We start from the raw sequence: 18,004 nt of genomic DNA on the forward strand, positions 1-18,004 counted from the left end.
CAGACTTCTCCCACAATTCCACCCAGTGCTTCCTGCAGAAGTTCTCTGATGATTCTGCAATAGTCGGCCTCATCACTGATGGGGACGACAAGGAGTACAGAGGTCTGACCCAAGACTTTGTGGACTGGTGCCAGCTGAACTACCTCCAGATCAACGCCAGTAAAACCAAGGAACTGGTGGTAGACTTCCGCAGGCACAAGCATATTCTATTTTTATCTTATTGTATATTTATTTTATTTTATTCTACTGTATATAGTATTTTATTTTATTCTATTCTGTACAGTTGTGTACTGTATTTATTCTTATTGTATTCTAATTTTTGCCTCATAACTTTTGCACTGTCCACTTCCTGCTGTGACAAAACAAAATTCCCACGTGTGGGACTAATAAAGGTTATCTTATCTTATCTTATCTTATCTTATCTTAAGTTATGTTGTAGGAATAACTTGGGGGCCCATGACCCTCTTACGGGACACGCCCATCTGGGACTTTACACCAGTTGCACCTAAGAACTGAAGAAGCTTCTGGGATGAGAGATGAAACGTCTTCAAGAAACTTAAAGAAGTGCAGACGCTTTTCTTTCCAAGCTCCTTAGTCTAATAGTTTACAGATTAAAATGAGAGAGAAGAAAATAACTTACAGATGCTAAATTACAACACAGTTCCTCAAAATTATTGCATGAATCAACGTTTTGATTCTGCAAGGTTTTTTTTGTTTTTTTGTATTTTATTATTTATTTTTTTTACAAATAAATTAGTTATTCATTGTACTAAAACATTTTGAGATAAAGAAATAACAAATAAGAGCTGTTGAATGTAAAATCCTAAAATAACAGCTTTTTAAATGTACACACATCTAAACGCTGGAAACTATGGTGGAGGGTAGCTCACAGACTCAGCTCTGCTGTCAAAAGGAAGCTTACAGGAAATAACAGCTTAATGTCTGCAGAGTCCACACGTTAGTTTGTTACACTGAGACATTTGAATGTTTTCTGGCATTTGCCTTATTTTAGTAAAACATTTTTATTTAGTTTTATTTAGCTTTAATTCACATGTTGAGCTATTTTTGTACGATTTTTAAAATATTTTGCTCACATTTTCACTTGTTTTATTAATTTTCTTTATTATTTTATTCTTTTTATTCTACCCTATGTATATTTTCATTTATGTTTATGCTTATTTAAAACATTGCATGTTAATTAATGTGAGCACTTAAACATAAGCAACATTTTAACTTTTTATTTTATTTTGTCGACATTTTTGTTTACATCCGTTTCCTTCAGTTTTTTGTTGTTGTTTCTTTCTTTTTCAAATTCAGGGTCATATTTTGGCTGCTCTAACGGGAAGCTTGGGACAAATAAAGTGTATTAATAAGCGAACAGACTCTAGTAATTAATGACTACGTATGTACTGACGTCAAACGTATGCTGTAGGAGCGTGTTGCGATGGTAACGGACAACACACCGGACAAGAGCCGCTAAACAGGGTCGAGATGACCATGTCGCAGCTGGATGTCGACGGTTTTCCAATTTCGTGGAAAGATCCACAGGATGCAGACACAGTATCCATGTTTGATGTGATTTACGGCAAAGTGAGAGAGGTTTGTGTTTTTAACGGACACGTGGGTGATGTGTGAGTGAAAATGAAGCTGAAAGACCCCAAAACATAAGCAGCAGTATATATACACGCGTTGTGTTATGAAATGTCATTTAAATGACATCACACAGATGAGTGAAGAGTTAGCTGGACAAGATTTAGGATCGAAAACGAAAACAAAGATTTAAATAAAGACATTTTACTATTTCAGGAAAAATATGATCTAATGGCAGCAACAGGTCTCAAAAAGGGAAGGGGGAAAACAAAAGACTGGACAAGTAAATGGGACTAAAAAGAAACAGCTGGAGGAACATTTTACAAGTAATTAGGTTCATCAGTAACGTTATTGGGTATAAAAAGAGCAACTCCGAGAGGCACAGGCTCTCAGAAGTAAAGGTGGGCAGAAAACTACATCTACAAATTGTGGAACAGTTATAGAATATTCTTCCTCAGTGATGGAGTCAAAATGAAAGAGTAAGTTACAAGGAAAGAGTATGAATATCTCATCATCTACAAATAATACCATCAAAGAAATCTCTGTGCATGAGGGACAAGGCTGAAAATCAACTTTAGCACCAAGGGAAATGGCAGCTTGCACATCTGGAAAAGCAGTGCTGGAATACGTATACAGGTTTTAGTGCAACATTTACACCCATTCAGAATATTGCAGTATGACAATGCATCATCAGCATCATCATAGTATAGACAGTAAGAGTGTGTGTGCAAATCACCATGTAGACACCTGCCATCCCTACATGCACTGTCCTTCTTCCTGTTGGGGTTGAAGCACCCTGATTATGAGGCTGTGGTGCTCTGCGATTGGCTGCTGTGTTAATCGCACCAGTGTGTTTTGCAGCAGGCTTTGTTTAATAGGACCTGCAGAACAATAGGTTTCTAGGATATGCGCTTTTATAAACAGTGAAGGCGGGCAGCTCGCTTAGCCCTCACTCAGTCAGTGCTTCAATCGGACGGCGAAAGAAGTCAGACGGAGATTAAAGCAAAGAGATGGAGAAAAAGGGTTTTGAGGAAAAGGAGGAGGAAGAAACTAGGACTAGTTTATTTCACCACTTAGTGACACGGAGGAAGAATCTGGGGGATGATGTGGTTTGTATTTAGCTTAATATGGAAAGGAGCTCAGGTTGTAAATATTGGCACACGGCCTTAAATTTTAAATGCGCACCTGACAATGATTCTCCTTTTGTGCCTGGATTGCATGTCAGAGCTTATTCTGTTGTCACTCTGCAGGCTTTCTAAGTCCCCCCCACCTTCTCCCCACAGAAGATCATCCTGCAGCGGCTGATAATGATTTCTCGGCTCCCCCACGACCTTGCTGATAGGACAGACCTGGGAGGTCAGCCAGCAATTACCTTAGAGCTACAGAGACTGAGGGACTAATCACCTGATGCCAACTGAACCCAGTTTTTCTTTAGGGGAATGATCCTGTTATACTGGCAGGACAAATTAATACTCCTACTTAATTTGCTGCCCTGAAATACCGAGGCTTCTTGTTGAATCTTAACAAAAGCAGTGAAAGACTGTCTCGCTTCCTGTGTTTGGTGCTTTTCTAGCTTTCACACCTCCATGTGTGAGTGAGTCTGCAGGCCTTACCTGTAAAAAAGAAATAAATTCTTTGACTAAAGTTAGAATAGAAAGCCCACAGAAGCCCCCAGGAAAAGCTGTGCCTGTGTGTCGAAAACAGAAGGAAGCCTGAATACAGAGTTTTTAAAAACTGTGATACTTAAAAAAAAAATAAGGTCTTAATTTTTTAAATGATTTTCCAGTAATGAAACAAATAAATTATAGCAAATAAGATTCTTTTTGAAAATTATTTTTTTTTAAATTAACCTCTTAACCCTCACCAGAAGTGTGTGCTATGAAACAAGATGAATGGGTTTGTTGGATTTGTTATGTTGCGATTAAAGTCAGACTTCTGTGCCGTGAAGGTGGCTCTCTTATTTACCTGGCTAGATCACCATGGCAACTGATTCTGAACACATAATTTGGTTCAGAGCAGGTCGTGTTCAGAGTTTAAAATAATCTGAAAGCGCCATATTTTCTACTATACTTCTGGAATCGCAGCTAAGAGAACACAGATAAGAAGTTTAATTAGTCTGTCTGATGGATATTTATCTGAGAGAATATTAATCAGTAAAATCAATTTCACTTTGATTTGGCCAAAGACTCACTCCAGATCAAAGGGACTTCTTGAATCTCTGTTCAGTGGCCTAAAAACTGAAGAAATATGCCATGTTCGGTCTTATGCTTAGCTAGTAGTTGTGGCTCGTTTGTAAAAGGCTGAATATAATACACAATTCTGCAATTATTAGGTCTTGAAAAGACTTTAAAGGCATTCATTTTGCTTTTTAAAATGATGAACACTAAAACAAGAGGGTTTTGTCTTCTGTTGTTTCCACGCAGCTCATTATGAAAATCTCAACTTTCAGCTGAACAAACAGTACATATGGGATCACATAACAGGCCTGCTGCTGATTTATCCATCCTACCTGCTGCACATCATTGAAGTAAGTTCTCCTGCACAGAAACAACAAATGTATGGCTGAAGTTTGTGAAAGTGTGTGCTCAAAGTTTGCTGTGCCTCTCTCTTCCAGTCGTCCAGGGATATTCTGACTTCTGTTTTGAGAGACGTCAAAGTCATGCAACAACAGCCACACCGGTAATCTTTCTCATACTGCGGGTGACTTCTATATATATATTATACGCTGAGATACGGTGCATCCCATTTCACTCATATTTATTGCTTGTCTGCTGTCTGTTAAGAAATTCATGCCACAGAGCCCACAGAGAGGGCAAATATAATCCCGTGGTTGCCTTGCATCAGTTCAGATTCACAAAAGCTTATGATGATGTCTGAGCAGTCGACTCCTTGCAGTGTGTTTTAGCATAAAGATGCAAAGCTGTTGCATCTCTGCTGCCGTCATCTCGCTCAGAGTGTCTGACCATTCCATACTTTTGTGCTTCCTACTGTTCTAACATGTCAAAACTAAGCTTTTGGTATGAAAAACAGCATTTGAACCTTAACTATCATAAATACATGTCTGGCATCTGTAATAATTCAAGCTGCATGGCAATTAGTAAAAAAAAAATTAGAAAGTTCTGGACTGAAATGATGAGGCGCTGTTGCCTCGCTCCAGAACGGCCACCACATTGACACATCTTTCCAGTCAACAGCAGTGGACCATTGTGGCATTTTTGTGTATATTTCTATGAAGCAGCTCTAGCTGGTCGGCTGTTGCCAGTGTGGCAAACCCCCACAGTGCTTTTGTTGCTTTAGACCAACAGCTGCTCGTTCTGGCTGCAGGCAAATAAATATTTAAGCTTTCACACACAACCTGCTGTTGTGTGTTGTGTGAGCCATAATAATTATTAGCACATCCTTTTTAGCACCTTGCTGGAAGTAAAGATTGTGTTTTTGGATCACAACCCTCAAAGAAGGCTGTTCCAGCAGTGGAGCTACAAGGTTAGCTGTCTTTTATCTTTGCACTTGATTGCTTGAAGTACTTTAATGCATGAGAGGATTATGAGAATACAAACGTTTTAGTACATAAATGAGACATAATAAATACCTTCAGTTGTAGCCAATCTCATGTTTTTAAAGTTCAAGACATTGGATTCTCTGATTGTCTCCTGTGTGTATGTATTGCTGTGTGACTGAAGGTGCTGGGTGCAGATCAGGTGATCAGGGATCCCGCAGTTAAGGTACTGGAGGATGAAGATGTCAGCATAGAGACCCTTGTATGCAGCGTCCTGTCAACGCTGCAAAATCTGAGCAAAAAGCTTGAAAAATCTAAGGTGTGTTTCTTTGCAGATGATCTTTTTCCGTTTTGAAAACCAAAACTTTCTCAGAGTTTTTCTATGACTTCATGATTGCAATCTAAGGCTCTTCCTGGGTCAGTGTTGGATGAGACACCGCAGCTGATCGTCCATCAGAAAATTCTGGAAAGGCTTTTGGGTCGAGAGGAACTCCTGAGCCTGCAGCAGTACCTAGATATGTACAAATCCACCTTAAACATCAGTATTGAGTTTGGTAAGTGACAGCTTCCAGTTGGTGTAAAGATTTATAAGAACATTTCCAATATGAAAATATTGGAACTTAGTAAATACGCACTGATCCTTGTGTTGGATCAGATACATATGAATGGAGATATGATACATACGTAACTCTGTCAATTTTCTGATGGTTTAACAGGACAGCTGAATCCAAGAAACCTTTTCTCCGCTGTTTAACCCCTGAACAAAATGTCAAAGGCCAACTGTTTCCTGACTGACTGTTTCCCTGTAGTGATTTTGGTTCCTACACTGAAAATATTTGCTGCACTTACTGTTCACTTATTCTAGTGATACTTGTGGTCGTCAGACATCCTCTGCCTTTCCTGTCTTTTATGATAAATAGTACGTGTCCAAAAGATCCATTCACTCTTTGCTTCCCCTTTATTGTCTGTGTACCTAGCCATGTATTGCAATCTAATAGTGTGGCATTGTTTTCCCATTCTAAAATAAAGACATATTCAAAAAATACATCACTTATGTCTTCCAACAGGTTTTTGTATTATAACAAGTCACATGCAAATTGTCATCTGTCACAGTACAGTGGTCCACTACATCCTCAGTTAATAAATGCCAATAAATGAATAAATGCTAGCATTCTGCTACTGCTAACACATACTTGTGCTCAGTTAAAGATTTATAAGGGCACTTCCTTGAATCTGGATTAGTTAAAACAGATTAGAAGCTTTCATGTGTGTATAAGAAGCTGGTGGTTATGCAGGTTAACAAGGACAGTTAAGGCTTGATTATTTTCCTGCTGCTGTGTCTGCCTTGGTTTGAATGACATTGTGAAACTGATCATATGGGTTCGTCTGGACTTCTATGTGCCGCCCATCAGAGAATTTACTTTAAAACACAGCAGCTGCAGGTGGTGGAGTTCATGCTCGGCTGTGGTGTCTGCAGCTGTCCACGTTCCTTAAATCAAAATGACAGATGCTGTAAAGAGGCTCCTGATGCTGTGGTGTCCCGAACACTCACAGGAAGCTGTTTTACTACAGTCAAAGGGGTCTTCATGTTTTGTCTTGAGCTCTTCTAATAAAAACATGAAGAAAAAGTTTACCTACAAAGTTTTCAGTTTTTGTTCTATAGTTCAGTATCTTACAGGCTCCCTAAAACCGAACATCGGTGAGCGGAAGTGATATTAGAAGTTCTCTGAAATACCCCGTGAGGATTTAAATGTCCTTTTTCACTGTTGTACTTGCTGGAAATATTTTTTGCACTCCTGATATTCCAGAAGCCTTTCTGTCATCAGTTACACCGATTTAAATGACATTTATTTGGAACAAAAAGCACAGAACATCCGAGTAATATAAAAAAAAACATTTTTAATAGTTTCAACATTCGGATGAGGATTAATTTAATTTTTTTCTCATTTTATCTTACACTGTGTTCCACTTGGTGACTGAGAGAAAGCAAGTCCAAGAAAAGGCATTTCATCTGTACTCCAAACTTTAAAGAGTCCACAGCATCACTACAGTTTGACACAAAGAACTTTTTAAAAAAAGATTCCTTGATCGATCACGTTTTCCCTTTTTGTTTTGGCCCCCGTTACTTGGAACTTAAAGTTATGCAAAGAAAAGGATGAATGGAGATGGCTGCATGCACCACAGTGTAATCTACAGACTGCGCGGGTCCACGTGACCCTACACGTCACAGTTTTTTTCTCATTTGTAGTTGATTTTAGCAGATGTTCAGTCCTCTGAAAGTGAATTATTCTGTCTTATCCTCCATGTTGTTTCGTTGTTGGTCTGTTTGGAGTCTGATGTGCTTTTCTTGATTTGCTATAGATAAAACCGGTGGAACATATGAGGATACGTGGTGAAAGCAAACAGGAAATCATGAATGATTTAAATAAACTCTTAGCAGAACTGACGGGGGAGCTTGACTCAAAAAGGTCAAAGGGCAGCACTGAATTTTCTTCTTTTCTTGCAAAGGTCGATCTATTCACTTATAAAAAATAAATACAAGCACATTTAAATAGGACCAAAGATGAGACGCATTTCATAGGCATGGTTAAAAAGCATGCTTCCGACTTCCACACAGCACAATGTCGATATTTGATACCCCTGCACACTCTTACTCTTGAAACTATGTCACAACACACACAATCCGCCTTTATCACAACCTATGTGGTGGACATTGTCTATCAGTACATTCCACCGATGTAAAAAAAGGCCTTTGAAGTTTAGTGCTCAAAGGGCATGCTTGCAAAAGCTGCAATACTGAAAACTGTCTCTGGAATCTCTTGCCGGCTGTCTTTGCTCGACTGGGTTATTGTTAATAAAGTCGTGTTTGACGTGTTCTGTATGTACAGGCTTTGATCTGAGACCCTTTAGTACAAAAACGAAGAGCAGCACATTGTAACACAGAAACAAAGACAGGACAGACCATTCACCTCAGCACAGCCTAACTGCAACAGCAAATTTGAAAAAGAAACTTTTTTCTAAATATTAAATTTATATTGTAAAACCATGCTGCATTGATTCAAAATCAGCATTTCTTTTATGGCAAAAAATAAGAAGTTGGTAGATTCAAAGATCATTTGAGTACCAGGAAATAATCTGAAACTGTTTTTATCAGTAATTAAATGGATTTTCCAAACATAACAGAGAAATCTGCTCAGATTTGACAACTTTTCTTGGTGCTAAGTGATAGAAAGCTTTCTTTTTCTACAGTTTTTGGAGGAAGCTTAATTTATAGTCCTGTGCTGAATCTGCCTATGCTAAAAAAAAAAAATCAAGGCCCTGAAAATTTAAAATCCGGGCCACACATTTAAACAGGTTCTTAATGTTCGGCCTGGCCAGTGTTCTTTGTGGTCTGCACAGCAACAAGCGTCCCATCAAAATGACATAGACAGGCAGACATCCACAGCACCTGCAAGCTAACAAGCTAGCCAACGAGGAAAGCAAGAAAGGGCTCGGTCTCGTAGTAATAGAGCTGCTTCATTCACTGTTATGTGCATCCAGAAAGGCTCGGCTATGGTACAGGGAAACAACACGATCAAAGATCATGATCAATCTACGTCTCATGACGGCTTTATGTCCACAAAGTGAGGAGGCTATATGAGTGATGCATTATTAATTAAAACTACAAATTAAAAATGTCTGGATCCTCGTGTGATTTCTCTTTCCTATCATGGTCCTTTAGTGACTCCCACGCCATAATGAGTGGCGTGGTTTTACAATCATACTTGTGCGCTGTTGTGTCTGCAGTGCTCTGCTGTGTTGGACTTGGAGCTGATAAATGCGGAACAACGGGAAAGAGAGAAAAACACCACACGATTACGGTGGTAAATCAGACCCAGCGTTGCTTAATCTTACTGCTCTCATCAGCGTTGGTTCAGACTAGATCTCAGGACCAGTCACTATGAGATCACAGTGGAGCATTTAGTATCTTGACAGCCAGACATTCCTCTGAGGTGGTGGAGGAAAGCGAAAACACAGGTAAATAGAGAGCAAATAGATAAAAAGGAGCCAGAAACACCTGCCCAGCTGAATGGCAATGTGGCTCCGCAGCTACTGGATGTGTAAAAACCAACTGTTTAAAATGTCCTTGTTGGAATTACAGTCGTAATATAAAAAAAATAAACATGAATGGAGTCATTTCCCCAATATTCAATTCTATTAACTGTCAAAATGAGTTGTTTTTCAGTGTTACATTAACACTGGGTAATGAATTAGCACTGTGAGCACACTAAATGCAACTAGAGCCTATTACACGTTGGTTCACAGAGGCATTATCCTTGTAATAATCAATATACATTTTTGAGCATATTACCGCCACTGTAGGCTGCGTTGCCACAGCAGCAAGGTGGATGCCAGACTATGCCAGAGGATATAGGGTCTCTACAGGTTAATGCAGCACTATAAATTAAGCTTTAGTCAGATAAAAGAAGCATCTTGATGGTTTGGATGACCTCTGGTATTTCTTTTTTGTACCAATTTAAAATTTCCTGCTTGTAAAAAAATCTGTTCTATGCAAACTGTTGTTTAACGTCTGTTTTCTCTTAAACATATAACCTCTGTTGCATTGCTGTCTGGTTCTGCTGTCTAAAAGACAGTAATGCAGCAGTTTTCATGCAGAGTCTGTTTAAACCTTTCAAACTGTGATCGATGTGTCACTGCAATTGCAGCACCCCACAGACACTTATTTTTATTTCTAAAGAACACACAATCACATTTCCACGAATCTCAAATATACCAGGAAATGTGCTCAAAGCTGCACGAGACGTCTTGAATTTTCACGTAGCTGCAGTGATGTGTTGTTGTTTTTTTGTTGTCTAAAATCAAATCTAAAAGTTCAAGAGGTTCATTCTGAGGTCAGAAACTGCAAAACAAGCACTAGATTTGACCTTTCAGTCTGCTGTACCATGTTAGGCTTGTGCTAGTTCCAGCAACATTATAATATTATACATATAGTATGGATGTTCATCATCATTTATCCTTTTCAATACAGTATTTGTATATATCTATATATTTATATATATATATGAATTTCTCCCTTCAGTATATACAGAACAAACTGTATAGAGGCTTCGGTATTTACAAGAGTCCTGTGAGTGATATCGCGCTTTAAAGAAAGACACAGGTAGAGCAGCACAGTGACTTTGAGGCCATGTGTAGTGGATGTTTTCAGGACAAAAGGAAAGTCGTATAAATCTGGATAGGTCACAACAAAAACCCACCGCAAGGCAAATAGCAAACTACTGCTGTCGTACACAAACCTTGTTACTCCAGTTTAACTGATTTTCAAGTTTCCTCTTAAACTGAACCTGCGATTCCTGAAAAGGTTTTGATGCGGCAGCAGAGCAATTCTGGTCCCACGTTTGAATACTTGAAAAAAAATTCCTCGGATTCATGTGCAGCGGAAACGACCACAGCTCCTCATACCTAGTAAAAAGTATTCAGAAATATATCTGTATAAATACTCTCATCAAAATAAACACATATACACACATATCTTTGCACTTGCCTCTGGTTCACTAAAATAGACCAAAAATATCAGCATCATCAGGCAGGGTTCCTATAAACTGTAATGTGAATGTGGCTGAAAATGACAGAAAAACTGTGCTTATTTATAAGAGACCAAGCACCTTTTTTCTGAAAGTGTCTCTAGACTGTTTTCTGGCTTTGCTACGATATGATAGGATGTTAAATGTGTCAGGGCTGTTGCTCTTTCCCAAGAATGGTTCAATATGTCAATACAAGTTTGCACTGTATGAATCCTGGAGTGTGATACAGCAGGTTCATAATCTCTAGAATCTTTGTTTTTTAGCATCTTTCCACCTGTTGTTTGCGTTCTGTGTCAGTCTTACTGGTTTCATCAGTGTTGTTTCAAACAACATCTGCTAAGCTAACAGGAAACACAAAGTTAGCAGCTGGCCGGTGCATTTAATGGAGTGTTGGGCACCTAAAGAGCCAGATATGTCTCTCTCATCAAGTGGTGGAGACCAAAAACTGAGCTAAAAAGAGAAAAAGTATAAAGAAAAGCAGATGAATTGAATGATATTGCTTGCTAAGGGTGTACGGCAATCACACATGCCTAAATATGACTGCCTAGCAACCACTGATCGCTAAGGAAAAAGTTATATTGGCCGAATCGTTGGAGGTGAGTGACGGGTGAAATTGGTCACAAAGAGGGTGTTGCACCAAGAACCTCTGATCTAAATTATTATTGCATGGCACAAGCATGCAATTGGGTTTCAGAGTGCAGTGAAGCACATGCTACTTCCTATGTGGAAAGGAAACTAAGACTGTTCACCATCAAAGTAAAAGTCGTGCCTTACAACTGCATCCAACACCTTTCAAAACATGAAACTTTTTTACTTCAACTGTTTTTAAGGCGAATGATCTCCATTTCCACTTTGCATCCCACTTTCCACAGTTTCATTACTGCTCAGCAACTGTGGCAATCTGCAAGCAACCAAAGCAATCACAAGGTGGTCTTTGGTGCATTACCGTATACCGCTTTCTGACCAATTTCACCTAGAGACTGCCAGCAATTTCTAGCAACCATTTGGCAACCAGTTGGGGAATACAAATTTTCCCTAGTGACCGGTGGGTACCATGGGATCACTGACAGGTCTTTAGGCCTGTGCGACTGGGACCTTAATCTACAGAGTCAGGATGAGGAGGTTAACCATTTAGGAGTTCAGAGTAGATCTGCCAACTCAGGTGGTTTGATTATGATGCCTCCTAAGTGAAGTGTTGTCGGCATGTCTTACTGGGAGGCGACCTTAGCCCAAAGCCAGCAGACGCTATTCAGATTTGAGCTCTCGGCTGGCTGCAGAATTCCCCGGTTTCCCACCAGAAAACCTGGAAATTGGGAGATCTGGGCATCTCTGCCTACCATGGCCTGAACCCAGGTAGGCAGCAGAGAAATAATGGATGGGTGGATAGCAGGTCCAAAAGTGATACAATATAAATTAATTAGGTTTGCCAAATTATTTAGCATAGTGTTTGAGGACAAGCATCGAATCGCTATCGAGCTAATGCGCTGACCAACAGTTAGTGGGAACAGCACAGCAATGAGCCCAGCAAAAGTAAAGAGAGGACAACTACCTGCCAGCAAACTGCCAAGTAAACAATGCAAAATGTTTAATATTTAATAGGTTTCTGTCTAATGTCTCGTGACAAAGGAAACACACAAGAAAACCCCACAGGGCACCCCACCCACAGAGCTGGCCATTCAGAGCCTCCGCTACTGCTATGTGGATGAAGTTTATTTTATTTTTAAAAAATAAACGATGTGGTTATGCACTCCAGGCTTCACAGTTACAAACTTGTACATCCTTGAAACTGAAATGACGCCTAACTCGACAAAGAAAAATGAAAGATCTCATTCGGCTTTGCGTCCTGCCAAAAAATATTTCTGAGTAAACACAATTGAGTTTTTCATTTTTCATACTGGTGGACGTTTCATAAACTACAGCATGTATCTCATATACTTTATAGCTCCCTGACAGCATCAACTATATAGCTCTCCCATGGATACAAAATATGATCTGGGTTAGATTGTTAATCGTATCATACACTCTGAAAATGTACAGTATAAACAATAAATATCCAGTGACTGATATCCTGACTGAATGCCTTGTTATAAAGAGAAAGGAGTGATTGGGCGTTTAACCGCTTCCCAACCTGCTTAGTTAACTTCTAAACATCTAAAACATTCATTCCTGTTTTTGCTCCACGACACCGACAGTGCAACATCATATAATACAATTACCACTTCACTTAACACGTCACACACGCTCAAGTGGGACTGAAATTCGGGGGCCAGAGGCGTTTCAAGCCAAGAGGAGATGAACGGTGAGAGAAGGAAGTTAACAGGACAGATATACAGCACTGTGTTAGTTTGTTCTGAAATTCACTCATGAAAAGCAGCAGCAGCAGCAGCAAAGAGCACTCATCCTCCCAGCAGCCTGTTTCCAGTCTCGTGTGAGTGAGGTTAAAGGCAATATTGCAAGTGAATCAAATAAGGCAGAAAGAAAAAGAAAACATTAAGTTAAATTAAAAAAAACAAACATCCAGCCAATGCAAAATGTCAAATCTTCCCCTGACAACACTGTCGCCAAAACCGTGTGTATGTGTGTTCACCAGATTTTTTTGTTTTACTGTATAGAAGTGCTTTTTTCTTTTGTACGCGCTGGCCCCTCTGGATCGAGCACAGGTGAGGCGTGATGAGGAGGTCCAGAGGTGGCCGCTGAGGCCGAAGTTAATGCAGCTGGAGAGGTGAAAGGTCAATGAATGATCGAGACGGCACAGCAGTAGCTTGACGGAGAGGGTGGGGGAACTCGGTGGCGTCATAGCACTGTGCTCTCAGACTCTTCCTCCGAGTCCTCTTTGCTGTTGGCCGACTCCAGCTGTGCCACTGAGTTCCTGAAGGGGGAGATGTGGGTCAAGTCAAAAATACTGTCCAGTTCCATGTTAATGACGGGGATGTCCAAGTTGCAGAGGGAATCTGGCAGAGCAGAGAGAACAAGCAGAGGATAAGCAGACAGATAAAAACCGTGCAAACAGAGAAAAAGATCCTTCCAGATGTGATTCATCAGCGCTGAATGATGTCACACACAGCAGACGTCCAAACCAAGGTTGGAAGCGTGAAGAAATAAATTAAAAATGCATGACAGGGATTCACAGTGTAAAAAGTGTATGTGTCTGTTGAACATCACCATTCCCTAATGGTGGGCAGGGGTGTCAAACATGAGGCCCAGGGGCCAGAATTGGCCCAGAGAAGACTCCAATCTGGCCCGTTGGATGACTTTGAAAAATGTGAGAGCTTGTGTCTGTGTGGAGCTAGCTCTGTGTAGAGGGGACAATGACACAACAAACACTAACTATCGATAAAGTTAGATCATTTTGACCAAACTAGCATTTTATGCAACACAATTAAGATTTCCTGTCACTGAAGGCTATTTGTCAAAATCAAAATCCTGCTGATGTACCACATGGACTTAATATATGCAGGCAAAACAAAATCCAAACAATATCTGTGCAGTTTACAAGCTCTTTTTATCCACTGCAAGCAAGCAGGCAACAAAGGGTCATGGCTTCTGAGGCAAGGCAAGTTCAGCGTACCCAGGATCTCTTTCTGTTATCTGGATTCACCCTAACGTCAACAATCAGGCTAAACCCCGGCATGCATCAGTCTAACTATGAGAATCTGACCAGACACTTTTATCAGTAAGACTGGAAAACAATTGCTAAAAAAACAAGGTTTAGTCTATATTAACCCACAAAAGAAAACTAAAAACTCAGACTGTAAGGCTGACAGTAAAAATTTGATGGTTTACAATCAAGAGGCTCAAGGAAACATGATGCTATTTTACAGAGAACTGATTGGTCAGTAGGTGGTGACTTCATAACTGTTAATGTCTAATTTTAAACATTTTCTGCTTCGATCCAGGTTAAGTCTACGCCATGTTACCATGGTAATATACCTAGTAAAGGCAAACAACCTACATAATACTGAAAACCCCAGGTTAGACCTGAAGTTACCTGGATAAGCTGAGCTCTCCCTTCATATATTACAGACCTTTGGTGCTTGTGCTTACCTACCTATATAGAAATTTGGCTAGTATGCCATGCAGTACATGTGTACTTATATAATATATTACTATAATATTGACAGTGAAGACATCTAGTGTACAACATGTGATGGAAAACTGGTGCAGACAGGAAGTGCGCTGACTGAGGGGCAGAGGTGGAGTCGGTGGGAAGCGTGAGGGGTGTGTGGGTGGGGTGACAGATGAAGCCAGGGAGAGGAGGGGCAGCTGGAGCAGGGCATTATGGGTGGGAATCCTAAGCGCAGGAGAGGTTGGGATCGGTGGACAGTTCGGTATGCACGCCCATGTAAGCCATGCATCAGTCTCAGCCACCATGCAAAGGCCAACAAAATGAGTAAAAGGTGGACTGAACACAGCGCCTGTATGGTCATATGAGTGAGGCTGCCGTAGAGCAGCGGATAATCTTAAACCTGCATCTACTGGCAGCTTCACTGTGTTGTGAGCATGTCAGCGGGCGGCTCCATGTTTGGGGTTTGAGGGTACCGAAGAGGAGGGGAAGGGAGGCTTTAGCACAGAAACTCCTGCTTACCCTAAAAGTCCCTCTCACACACAGAATCACACTGAACCTCTCGCCTCATACCGCTGCAGGTGAGACGATAAGAGGGGAAGAAATTACATGAAAATCATGATTAGAACCTGCAGGTGATGGAGAGGCAAACAAATGCATAATACACGACTCCTCTCCTGATGGAGAAAGACACCAAAGGATAGTCTGCTGTTATCCTACATCTATCATTATTGCCAATAAATGTCATGAATAGACCAAAAACAGTGCATATACATCCAAGTACATGAACTTAAATAATAAGAATTCATAATATTTGTCAAACTATGGCATATTATTTATCAAATCTACATATAGCAAAAAGAATTACGAACACAAAGTGCTTTAAAAAAAACGGTCAAGTTTAGCATTACCAGTGGACATGCTTTCCCCAGGAGAAAGGCCGTCCAGGAGCCCAGATGAGTGCTCCAGAGGCTGGGGACTAGTGCCAGGTGTGGATGGAGGCTGAGGAGGAGGCAGGCTGGGTCTCTGCCGGGGCGGCTTGGGGGTCGGTCTGGCCTTGGTGAGAGTCCCAGCCAACGAGGGCGGAGAGGACAGAGACGGGGTGGTGACCATCTGCAACTGACCCGGGGAGCTGATGGTGGCATATCCCTGCGGGTAGCTGAAGCCATATGGGGAGGGGGTGCTGGGAGGAGTGGGAGACAGGCTGACTGGAGACGGTTGACCTGTGGACTGGTCGGACATGGCTCCCGTTGGGCAGTAAGGGCCTTTAGGCGGGATCGGAGCCAGCTTCTTTGCTGTAGAGAGACCACCAAGAAAGAACACAAGATGATCGGGGTCTGCAATATTTCCAAAATAAAAGGCATTTAGGAGTCTGCTAGCATGTCTGTTTGTCAAATTAAAAGTGTTCAATTTTTATAGAAATCTGCGGTGATGCTTTAAAGTACCAGATTTTCAACATAAAAGAAAAAAAAAACTTTGACATGCCCATTTTTCCAAAGTAAAAGAAATTTGCTTTAATTTGCTAGATCTTCAATATAAAAGCTGACAGTTATAAAAAAAAAGTTACCATGATAACAAATGTCTCTATATTTCTGAAATAAAAGCAACCAGTGTTCTTTAAGAACAAACAAATGTTTTGACATGCTATTTCAAAGTAAAAATCACTTTTTAGTCATCAAAGTTTAAGTGTAAAAGAGATGCTTGTCTCGTCTTCAGTCTAATAAACTCTGAAGTTCCCCAGACAAATTTACCCATCAAATTGCTCATTAATTATAATATCTGCCTTAATTAAACCCTTCAATCATACAGCATCAAGTCAAGTTTATTTCTTCAAACTAAACATCGCCCTCTTATCCTTCGAGTCTGAGGATATTTTAGCAGATAAAACTCTACTGCAGCCGTCAGTCAGTTATTATGTGGTTTTCCAAGGACCTTTTCCCCTCTTTTGTGCAGCAACCAGAGTGGAAACAATGAATGAAAACACACTTTTGCAGATTTACATCCTCTCCACACGAGAGGTTCCACTGTAACTTAAAATGACCTCATTCACAGCACTGACTAATAGATTAGACAGATTCTATTAGAGCCTGAGAGACAGCTAAATGAACACAGCGTGCTGCATCTTTTTTTGCTGTCACAGTACTGGGCAAGGTGCAGAGTTTTTAAATCCCCAAAAGTAATTACTTTTACTATTTTTACCATGTTTTTGAGACAAGCTGAGATCCCTGTCATACACGCCCAGTTAGTTGTATTACCTCTCCTCAAGGTGTGTGGACTGTGGTCAGAGAGCTGCGACTGTCCACTAGAGGTCACTGCTCCCTGGAGCCCCTTCTGTCCAATCACTGGAGACAGCTCCTTGTTCTTCAGAGTACTGAGGAGAGAGTGAAGGACAAAACACACAAACACACACATTATGATATACTTTCTTCTGTAATTTACTAACCCTGCCTCCATAAATCTCTTTGTTTTATAAAAAAAAAGGAAAATATATGAGAGCAGCCATAATTCCCGGTGACCACTGTTGCAGATGGACATGTAGCTTATACAGTTGAGCAAAAAAAGAAGGAAAGAAAATTCAAACATATCCTGACAGCTTAATACATTTTCCTTACTCCTACAGCACAGTGTAGCCAGAATGCCAATGGGAAGAAGGTCTTAAGGTCAAAACATAACCAGTTTACTCTCTGATCGACTGACTCTCCTCAGCTACGCCTCAACACACTCTCACTCTTCAGCAAACGAGACATGGAAGGCGACTGAAGCAGCCAGCATTCAAAGGGAAGCTATTATGCTGATACGATATCTGGATTTTCATATTAAACATGGCTGAAGTTTCAAATTAATGAGGTCAGCATATGTAAAAGTAATATCTGTGATACTACTACTACTTACCTTCTGCCCTATTTCAGCCAGTTTTTCCTGCTCTTAGCTCTGAATGATGTCAGAGAGAGTGGACAGACCACCTGCTGTTCATATCTGTTTATAAGCGGCAGAAGATAGCAATGTTTTCTGATATTTACTAAGATGTATTTGACTGTTCAACACCTCCAAACATCTCTTACAGGACTGTGACCTCATCTTTTTTTAAAGGACGCTTTATGAGACTGTGGTTGTCTTTGGTTTTGTCTGACATGTGGTAGTTAGCAGTGTGTACTTCCTCCCTCTTTTAATGGTTGCTGGTAATCAGCTTGTAGATGGGTAATGCAACCTTACATAAGGGGAAACTATTTATTCTCTATCAGTGCAAATATGTATAAAAAAAGCAAAATA

General features: G+C 40.4%; 2 protein-coding genes across 6 annotated transcripts in view; one reads left to right on the top strand and one right to left on the bottom strand.

The window, feature by feature from the left end:
- Window positions 1–1,325: 1,325 nt before the first annotated feature.
- On the top strand, window positions 1,326–6,136 carry tex47 (testis expressed 47). 2 transcript variants are annotated; one of them, XM_026178026.1, is made up of 8 exons: window positions 1,326–1,590; window positions 2,874–2,946; window positions 4,014–4,117; window positions 4,205–4,269; window positions 4,998–5,073; window positions 5,271–5,405; window positions 5,493–5,640; window positions 5,803–6,136. In XM_026178026.1, the coding sequence occupies exons 1-8, from the start codon at window positions 1,492–1,494 to the stop codon at window positions 5,838–5,840; spliced, it is 738 nt and encodes a 245-aa protein (XP_026033811.1). In that variant the 5' UTR covers window positions 1,326–1,491; the 3' UTR covers window positions 5,841–6,136. The 2 variants fall into 2 exon arrangements, with proteins under 2 accessions (XP_026033811.1, XP_026033810.1); XM_026178025.1 differs by having other exon boundaries at window positions 1,328–1,599.
- A 6,177-nt stretch (window positions 6,137–12,313) lies between these two features.
- Window positions 12,314–18,004, bottom strand: part of LOC113028053 (rho GTPase-activating protein 44-like) — a 91,906-nt gene continuing 86,215 nt past the window's right edge. For all 4 annotated transcript variants that reach the window (XM_026178019.1, XM_026178022.1, XM_026178021.1 and 1 more), the window contains 3 exons: window positions 16,990–17,105; window positions 15,646–16,029; window positions 12,314–13,622 (listed from right to left, as the gene is read on the bottom strand). In XM_026178019.1, coding sequence (XP_026033804.1) covers window positions 13,465–13,622; window positions 15,646–16,029; window positions 16,990–17,105 — 658 coding nt within the window. In that variant the 3' untranslated portion in view covers window positions 12,314–13,464. The remainder of the gene's footprint in view (window positions 13,623–15,645; window positions 16,030–16,989; window positions 17,106–18,004) is intronic.

This window comes from Astatotilapia calliptera, chromosome 8 (assembly GCF_900246225.1).
Source record: "Astatotilapia calliptera chromosome 8, fAstCal1.2, whole genome shotgun sequence".
In the NCBI taxonomy this organism is placed as follows: Eukaryota; Metazoa; Chordata; class Actinopteri; order Cichliformes; family Cichlidae; genus Astatotilapia; species Astatotilapia calliptera.